The sequence below is a fragment of the Vigna unguiculata genome, chromosome 2 (assembly GCF_037176805.1).
Source record: "Vigna unguiculata cultivar grain cowpea cultivar isolate G323 ecotype 2 chromosome 2, ASM3717680v1, whole genome shotgun sequence".
Classification (NCBI taxonomy): Eukaryota; Viridiplantae; Streptophyta; class Magnoliopsida; order Fabales; family Fabaceae; genus Vigna; species Vigna unguiculata.
The window spans coordinates 26,322,345-26,332,207 of record NC_140793.1 but is presented as its reverse complement, the minus strand read 5'-3'; the positions used below and the strand labels follow the sequence as shown (position 1 = coordinate 26,332,207).

Here is a 9,863-nt window from a genome sequence, read left to right as displayed (position 1 = left end):
TTTAGTCCTCTTAACAAAATTTTATTAAGTTATTAAGTTTATTTGAAGTTTCAAACTTTAGTTTCTTTACACCGTTTAACATATCTTCACTTCAATATTAGTTAAAAAATGTGTTTCAAATGTCAAATAAACTTAATAATTTAAAAAAATTTGGTTAAAGAACTAAATATACACATATCTAAATATAAGAGACTAAATTAGTTTAAAATTTTTATAAAAGACTAATTTTAATTTTGACATTGAATAACAAAAGACATATTTAACCCTTATCTTTGTTCACAAATGTCCAAAGTGCTGTATCTACACCATTCCAATCAAGGGAGTTACACATTTATTCCCATATGCATTACATCACTTATCATTATTATTTCATCTCTCACCAATTTAGACATATAAAAATCTTCTAAAAATGAATGTCCATTTAATACTCAGATGACCTCATTCAAAGTTCTATCTTTTTAAAGTTAAAAACTTGACATAAGAGTTCCACATTTTCAGTAATCTGTAAAGGGACACTCATTTTTTTTATAAGAATAATTGGTGTACCTTCCACAAAGTACATAATCCATCGAGAAAGTTTTTCAATTGCTTATAAAAAAAATTAAATAAATTTTGTGTGTGTAGTTTTAATGTCGTTGTTATCATTTAATTACTCTAATATTTTTAATATTACTATTACTTTAAAAAAAAAGTTTAAATAATGGTAAGCTTTAATTGGATAACTTTATTAACATGTTTAATATTCATTAACTTTTTGTTAATAGATCAAATTCATTGTTAATAAAAACTTTATTTTATCTATATTTTCTTGTATTATTACTTTTTCCTTTTGACACTTGGTGATTTTAAGACATTCCTTTGACTCACGCACACAAATCATAACCCATATTCTACTTAAATTTTGAGAAGAATGAATTAGATATTAGAAGCTTATTTTTGTCAAGATAAAACCCTTTTTTCTTCTAATTTTCAACCGTCTAAACAAGTTATTTTTTCAGTGATAATTGACTACTATTATTTAAAATGACATAATTCAACACGTAAAAAATTTATCTGAACTTTCTAGATATAACTACTACACTTTTTTAGAGGCTACTAAATTCACCAAAAATTATAATAAACTTACGAAATTCTTTAGTAACCCCTAAAATTATAATTATTATGTATAATTTGAAATCTTAAAAGAATAAACATTTTCCATTTATATTGTTTAATCATTTTAAGAAAATAATTTATGTTTCCTAATTCTAACTACATATCACGAGAAAGGAAAATACATGGTTTTTGCACTATTTTTATCTCCATTAGCATTTTATATATATATTTTTTTTCAATGTTTTAAGCTGAAGGTTGAAAATGATTAGAAAAAAAGTGAGTGGTGGTTGCTGTCAAATATTAGGTTCTGATAAAGACAAAGAAAATAGTGTTAAAAAAGTGACATGTAGACTTTCTCTGAATATGAGATTCCACTTCGGCCACCGCACAAACCAATATTTATGGCAAATATGAGACTCTGCTTATACACAACAACACTAATCAATTTTCTATTACTTTGATAACCTATCATCTCTAATTTTCGGTCAACACCACCACATTGCAACTATTCAAAACCATAATCATCTTCAATTACTTTATTAACTTAAACAAAAATTAAAACACCCTTTCATTAAATGTTTCAGCTTTATAACAAACAAAACATCTCAAATCAAAGGGTCTCATTCTCTGCACTCTCTCTCTCTCTCCAGCTGTTACTACAAGCTAATTACATTTATTGCTGTTCTTCACATTCTTTCTATGCATTACTGGATAATTATTAATTATCACTGGACACAAACATCCCCAGTTTCTATAATTATTACCAAAAGAAAGAAAACAACCTTTGGCCCTATCAATTTCAATGCTGCATAATCACTTATCTATAAGAACTCTTTGTGTGTGATGTCTACCATACACAACATAGTGTGTTGTTATCAACAGTTTTAATCATTTGGATTTTTAACACTGTTAACTGTCTTGCATAGTTAAATTGATGAGGTACCTGCACAGTGAATCAGTTTTCTCCGATGTTCATATTAATAAATTGGTTTAATCAGTTGTATGATACTTTTGTTTAATCAGTTGTATGATACTTTTGTTTAGATGTCCTAATTTGATATTAATTTTAAAAAGATGACAACCGAATTTTAATTTTTAAAAAAATGTCTCAATTAAGTATCTTTTAAATAAAAATTATGAATGCATTAATAATTTTAGAGTTAAATATGTTTCTGATTTTTTAACTTTTAGTGAAGATTAGAATTAGTCCCTTTCAAAAACTTTGATTCAATTTAGTCCCTCAACTGTTAGATACGATGAACTTAGTCTTTTTAATGAATTTTTGTTAATTTTATTTGAAGTTTCAAACGCATCTCATGATAGTATTTGATTTAATATTGAAGTGTGAAAATGTGTCAAACAATATAAACAACTCAAATATTATCACGAACGTGTTTGAAACGTTAAAAAAATTTATCGAAATTTGGTTAAAAAAATTAAATTCGTACATTTTTATAGTTGGGAGACTAAATTGGTCTAAAATTTCAAAAAAAAATTAATTTCAATTTTTACAAAAAATTAAGAGACAAAAACGTATTTAACCCATAATTTTAAATATCAAAATTTATCTCAAATGTTACTGTGTATTCTAAGGATATGCTTTAGGACGGGAACATCAATAAATAAATTTTTGTTCTTATTTTACTCTCTTTTTTACCATTTTTGTGTCTACTGTTATTCCTCTGTCAATGTTCATACATGTTTTTTTAATAGAAAGTCTTGGCAGACAGTGAGAAGAGAGTTAATTTCTGCAATAAAATGTGATGAAGAAAATGGAAAAAAGATAAGATTAAAATAGTAATTCCTGGTGATAAAAGTATTCCATAAAAGTCCCAATTACAAAACTAAACGTAAACAAATGTACAAAGATGATAATCACAAATTCTTTGACTTTTTCTTTTCTGCATTTAAAGTAATCTGAAGTTTTACACAATTGTAATTAACACTTACTTGCTACACTCTCTCAAGATTTGAAGCCAAAAATTGCAAAAATAAAGCTAAAGCGTGTCACTCTAAGCCTCTAGTTTATGAGCATGTGGAAAAGATCACGCTCTTATCAGTAATTGCCCAGAAGAAAGAATAAACTTAACCAAACCCTACCAACCCCACCACTAACGTTCAAGTTTTTCTCACTGTTATCAGAATCCTTCACTTTCTCTCTCTCTCTCTCACACACACACACACACGCAAACTAAACTTCTATTGGGTTCGTTTTTTTTTTTTAATTTATGCACACAATTCGTGGCTTTTCGCCTTCCCTGTGAACCTCTTTTTGTTGCACGATAACTTCTCAAATAAGAGAACCTTTTTCTTCTTTTTTCTTCTTTCCATTAACCTCTTCGTACTTAATTAAATAAAATAATGAAACCCATATTTCGTGTGCATCTTTATTTTCTCCAAATGAACCTACAAGCTGGGAGGGTCGTTTTCTCATAGTTGAATCTTCTTATTTTACTAAAAAATTTGGATTCCTGCGTTTTCTTTAATACCTCGTCATCGATCTTGAAAGTTACTTTTTATATATTATTATTATTATTATTGTTGTTATATTTATTATTACTATCTCATAAATCGTAATTATTGCAATTAAAAAAAAACAGGGTTAATTAATTTACTTGTTTTTCTAATTTCTGAATTAAATAATTTCGCACTCAAAATATATATAGCAGACAAATTCTCAATGCTGAACTAGTTTCAGCAATTGTTTGATCTTTGATTTCTCCTGAAAATGGTTCTCTGAGACGCACGAATAGTCATGCGATGGATCTAGAAGGTGGAACTCGTCGATACTCTGCTAAGGTGAGAGAACCAACCAAACGAGTTTCTGAAACCAGCAATGTTTCAATTTTCGATGTGAACAACGTTGTCGTTGATGCTGTTGTTTTTATTGTCGTTGTCTGAGAATGTGGAGTTTTTTCTTTTCACTGCAGAGAGAGTCGTGGAGAACAGTTCTGACTCTAGCGTACCAGAGTCTGGGTGTAGTGTACGGTGATTTGAGCATTTCGCCGTTGTACGTTTTCAGAAGCACGTTTGCGGAGGACATTAAGCACACGGAGAGCAACGACGAGGTTTTCGGCGTTTTGTCGCTGGTGTTCTGGACTATAACGCTGGTTCCTTTGGTGAAGTACGTGTTTGTTGTGCTGAAAGCTGATGATAACGGCGAGGGAGGCACGTTCGCGTTGTACTCGTTACTGTGCCGCCACGCGCGGGTGAGTTCGCTGCCGAATTGCCAGGTGGCGGACGAGGAGTTGTCGGAGTACAAGAAGGATTCGCGCGGCGCGGCTCCGGAGAGGAGCTTCGCGTTGCGGCTCAAAAGCACGTTTGAGAAGCACAAGGTTCTGCAGAGGGTTTTACTAGTCCTGGCTCTGATTGGGACTTGCATGGTCATTGGGGATGGCATCCTCACGCCGGCTATTTCTGGTGAGGTCAATGATTGCGTTATTGTTTTGTAGAATCAATTCCTTGTGTGTGCTTCTATTGTGTTTTTCGATTCCAATTGAAGTTTCATCTCAATATTTTACATAAATGTTTACATTGAAGGTCAATATAGTTTCTCGAAATGAAACTCTGATTCTGATAAGAGAACAGACTAAAAGCACTTGAAGAACTCGGTGTAAGTTTTGTCCTTTGACTTTGGAGAAAACTTAGATGCAGTTTTTTTGTGTGTTTTTGGTGTGGTTCTTGTGTTAGAGTTGAAGTTTCATCTTGATAATTCGCGTAATATATGTTTGGATGAAAGGTGGGTGTAGGTTTTCCTGGTGAAACTTTGATCTTGATTTGTGAACAGTAGTAAAAGTACATCTATGTAAGTTTTGTTCTTTGACTTTTGGGAATTTATTGCTGAACTTTGGATTGTTTGGATGAGTGCTTGCAGTTTTCTCGGCTGTTTCTGGATTGGAGCTTTCAATGTCGAAGGAGACGCACGCATGTGAGTTCAGCTTGATCTTTTTGTGTGCCTGATTATATATTAGTTTGTTTAGAAGTTTGATACTGGTCATAATTGGAAGCTTTATGCATAATTTTGTTACCAGTTGTCTAAAGGAGATTCCTGTTGACCTGAGCATGTTTCATTCCATGAAAAAAGAAGTTCTGTTTTCTCCAATAATCTTACATCACTAAAAGTTTCTCTCTTTAGTTGTGTATGTTATATTTTCTCCGCTTTGTGGGTGTTGCTATGCTTAGTAGTTTATACTCAATACTCGTCTTGTGAGGAACTGTGCATCAAGTACAAGTCATGCTGTTGCATTTGTCTGTGCACTTTTAGGGTATCCTATATTTGGTAGAAATCCTCATGAGTCACACGTGAAGACCCGCAATCACAGAGAGTGCTTTAGGGATTGCATTTAACATGTGACTTAAGCAACCTGTTTGATAAATTGGGTGGACTGTGAAATACTGTGCTGTATCTTCTGAATTTGACATTTCCATACTGGTCTCACTCAATTCTGGCGATAATTGAAACTTGGGTTATGTGTTTACTCATAAATTTTTATTTCAACAGATTATTTGTAGGGATCCTAAGATCAGTTCTGCATCATGAGCCTAACTCTGCAGCAATAACCAGTTATACTGTGGCTACAGTGACAAACAGTTATTTCAATGTTATTGGTTGGGTTGGGATTAATCATCAGTTATTGTTAAAATTATACAAATGTTTAGCTAACCTATTCTTGTGTTTTTTGTTGATTCGGCATTGTGTGATTTCTTATCCTATCTGTTTAAGCTTTAAAATATTGTTTTATAATTTTAATTAAAAATATTTAATAAATCCCAAACAAATGTGCCCTTCATCTGATGAGGGGAAATTGCTTGTCTTATAGCTGTTATCAAGTGGCAGAACTTCTTTAAACTTGGATGGCCATTACCAACTTTTATCTTTATTTTTTTGACAAATTGGAGTTTGGTTCTTGAGAATTAGAGAATGAAAGACAAAATTAATTGCTGGTCCAATGTGCTTTAATTTTTGCTTGCCCATCATATATTTTATCTGCTTTTTTATTTTCACTTAAATTTTGATATCACTCTTCTATATTATGTGAGAACTATGGAACATTCCTTGCTGATATGAAGTTGTAAAATTGATGCCTGGCAGATGTTGAAGTTCCAGCTTCATGCATCATATTGATAGGGTTGTTTGCTCTTCAACATTATGGCACGCACAGAGTTGGCTTCTTGTTTGCTCCTGTAATTATTGTGTGGCTTCTCTGCATTAGTAGCATTGGAATATACAATATATTTCACTGGAATCCCCATGTATACAAAGCACTCTCTCCATATTATGCTTTCCAACTCTTGAGGAAAACTCAGAAGGGAGGTTGGATGGCCCTTGGTGGAATTTTACTGTGCATCACAGGTTGGTCGGTCTACTTGATGGTTAACTTATATTTTACATCAATTTGTTGACAATATTAATACCATTTCAATTGCACTTTTGCAGGAGCAGAAGCCATGTTTGCTGATCTTGGGCACTTTAGCCAATTATCAATCAAGGTATGGTATTTTATTTGGTTTTATTAGTATACTGTATACTGTAAACACGATACAGTAGTAGACTTAGCAATGTGACATCTTCAAGTTTTGCTTCTGTTGGGTTTTTTTATCATGGCTGGTTCACTTTTTAAATTGTAATTTATGTTCCTTGACAAGTCTTAACCTCTCTTCCCACTGAGATTAATACACTAAACATAGTATAATCTAACTCTTGTCAGTGTTAGTTATTAATCTCAATAGCTTTTGTTAATGCCTATTTATTTACCATCTCTTCTGCAGATTGCTTTTACATCTGTGGTTTATCCATCTTTAATTCTTGCATATATGGGGCAAGCTGCTTATCTATCTAAACATCATGACATTGAGCAAGATTATCACTTTGGGTTTTACGTATCTGTACCAGGTAGGTGGTGTAATTCATTCTTTTTGCCGGAGAAAGTAGATGATGGGGAAGTCTCAGCTATTTGACCGTTTTCATTCTTTTGCTTTCCAGAGAAATTGAGATGGCCTGTTCTGGTTATAGCCATACTAGCTGCAGTTGTTGGTAGTCAAGCCATTATCACTGGAACATTCTCAATCATCAAGCAGTGCTCTGCATTAAGTTGCTTCCCGAGAGTTAAAGTGATTCACACATCATCAAAAATTCATGGGCAAATATATATACCTGAGATCAATTGGCTATTGATGATATTGTGCTTGGCAGTAACTATTTGTTTCAGAGACACAAAGCGCCTCGGTAATGCCTCAGGTATGACACTGATTGCTATTTATCTATACATTAATTTTGCAGCAATATAATATGGAACCAGAAGCATCAAGAACATTCATTTCTAAGATGGAATTGTAACAAGTTAGCTTTGGTAGCAAGCAGACATTTAGTTCTCTGTTTGAGTTGAAATAATAAATAGGAAGGGGGAGAGGTGTGTTAACAGTATGTGTTTTTTCTGACAAGAATATGACACTTTACTTTGCACAACAGGTTTGGCAGTTATCACAGTGATGTTGGTGACCACCTGTTTGATGTCACTGGTTATTGTGCTATGCTGGCACCAGAATGTCCTCCTTGCACTCGGGTTTGTTTTCATATTTGGAACCATTGAGGCTCTCTTCTTCTCTGCTTCTCTTATCAAGTTCCTGCAAGGAGCATGGGTGCCTGTAGCGTTGGCTCTAGTATTTCTGACTTTCATGTATGTTTGGCACTACGGCACACTCAAAAAGTATGAATATGATGTTCAAAACAAGGTTTCCATCAACTGGCTCCTCGGCCTAGGTCCCAGCATAGGTATAGTCCGAGTGCGTGGGGTTGGCCTGATACACACCGAGCTAGTTTCTGGAATTCCAGTAATCTTCTCCCACTTTGTAACCAACCTCCCGGCATTCCATGAAGTCCTAGTTTTCCTCTGCATCAAACACGTGCCAGTTCCACATGTCAGACCTGATGAACGGTTTCTGGTTGGTCGTGTTGGCCCGAGAGAGTTCAGACTCTACCGGTGCATAGTGCGATATGGATACCGTGATGTCCACAAAGATGATGTTGAGTTTGAGAATGATCTTTTGTGCAGCATAGCAGAGTTCATTCGCACAGAAAAAACAGGATTGAACTCCTCAAATGATGAACCCGGAAAGGATGACAAAATGGCAGTTGTCGGAACATGTTCTACACATTCCCTTTTAATGAGTGAGGAGAATGCAGAGAGTGTTGAGAATGTAGAGAATGCAGGGCCATCAGAAGTGAAGGAGATAAAGTCACCAAAGGTTATAAAGCAGCAGAAGAAAAGGGTAAGGTTTTTGGTACCTGAGAGTCCAAAGATTGACACAGAGGCAAAGGAAGAGTTGGAGGAGGTGATGGAAGCAAGAGAAGGTGGGGTAGCCTACATTATAGGACAGACACACATGAGAGCAAAACCAGGGTCTAGCATGGTGAAAAAAATAGCCATTAATATAGTGTATGAATTCCTTAGAAGAAATAGCAGGGCACCCTCCTTTGTCACTGGTGTGCCTCATGCATCATCTCTGGAAGTTGGGATGATGTATCAAGTTTAATTTTTGGGATCACATAGGATAGAGTTATCTCATGTACATATACTGCATCTTATAGATAGTCAAAAGCTACAACCCTCAGGTGGTGAAGGAAACATAGTATACAAGTTTTGGTCATTTTCTCTTATCTTTAGGAATCTATGTGCTTTTACCATGTTTGTTGGTCAATGGTGGGTAAAATTAAAGTCAGTAGCAAACCTCAGTCAGTCATCAAGATATAACAAAAAATTGGATGTTAAAAATAAGAGAAAACAATACTCAACCTCATTCTTAATTTTATTTCAAGTATTGAAACTTAATTTTTCATGTAAGTAAAACTAATAAACGGTTGTATTTTAAAAAAAATAATTTTTTTTCTTTGATGGCAGTTTAATATTGAGTTGGTAATTAATAGAGTATAAAAGGTAAATTATAAGAATTAATGGAGATGAAATTGACATTAAGTTGTCTATGCATAAAGAGATATAAATTTAAGAATAATTAAGAGAAAAATTACATTAAGGTATTTATTTGTAATGACAGAAGTAAAGTTTATGTTTGATACTAAGAAAGACAAAAAAATAAAGTTTAACACGTTTATAGAAATAAAATTTAATTTTTAACTTTTCCCCGGACAATAAAAATAATAAAAGATGGAGATAGCAAGTATTTGGCCTATTGAGTGTAACTTCTAAATGTTAGTGAACAAATTAAAAGAAAATCAAAAATATGATTTTATTAATAAAATATTTAAAGCATGATTTGTAAATTTTTTTAATAGAAGAAATTAAAGTTGTCCAAAAATAAAGAAATCAGCGACTTAAGAATCTGTTTAATGAGCTTTAAAATAGTTAATATAATGTAATTTGTGATTAATCATTAGAAAAAACATACACTATCCACTCACATCTTATTTTCTTCATAATTAATAGAGGAGAAAAAACATAGATGTGACATTTAAATTAAAAAAAAAACATTTCATGGAATATACTCTGTACAATGATGTTATTTTTCTCTATATATAGCAAACTACGAAGTTGGAAAGATAGATTCCTTAGACATGAAATTTGTGGTGTTAATTTTGAGCTCCATAAGTTGTTGATTGTGATTTTGAGTTGTCACAGACATAATTGTTTATGAAAAACATAGTGTGTAGACATAATAACTGGGTCGTGTTTTAGAGCTGCAATTGCTCACGGGCTGCAAACTATTGCCTATCATTCTCATGGAGTGCTGTTTTCAAATCATTATGGGAATTT

General features: G+C 33.0%; 1 protein-coding gene across 1 annotated transcript; it reads left to right on the top strand.

Moving 5' to 3' along the window:
- The first annotated feature begins 3,693 nt into the window (after nucleotides 1–3,693).
- Nucleotides 3,694–8,752, top strand: KUP6 (K+ uptake permease 6). Its single transcript, XM_028058473.2, has 8 exons — nucleotides 3,694–3,894; nucleotides 4,026–4,515; nucleotides 4,970–5,023; nucleotides 6,188–6,448; nucleotides 6,533–6,585; nucleotides 6,865–6,988; nucleotides 7,079–7,333; nucleotides 7,565–8,752. Exons 1-8 carry the CDS (start codon nucleotides 3,856–3,858, stop codon nucleotides 8,626–8,628), a joined length of 2,340 nt encoding a protein of 779 aa, XP_027914274.1. The 5' UTR covers nucleotides 3,694–3,855; the 3' UTR covers nucleotides 8,629–8,752.
- Nucleotides 8,753–9,863: the final 1,111 nt, after the last annotated feature.

What these genes read in the sequence shown, in the direction of transcription:
- KUP6 (XM_028058473.2), top strand. Translation starts at nt 3,856, where the DNA reads ATGGATCTAGAAGGTGGAACTCGTCGATACTCTGCTAAG. An exon ending in CCTCACGCCGGCTATTTCTG is followed by an intron (nt 4,516 to 4,969) that starts GTGAGGTCAATG and finishes GAGTGCTTGCAG; the next exon opens with TTTTCTCGGCTGTTTCTGGA. An exon ending in GTTTTACGTATCTGTACCAG is followed by an intron (nt 6,989 to 7,078) that starts GTAGGTGGTGTA and finishes TTTGCTTTCCAG; the next exon opens with AGAAATTGAGATGGCCTGTT.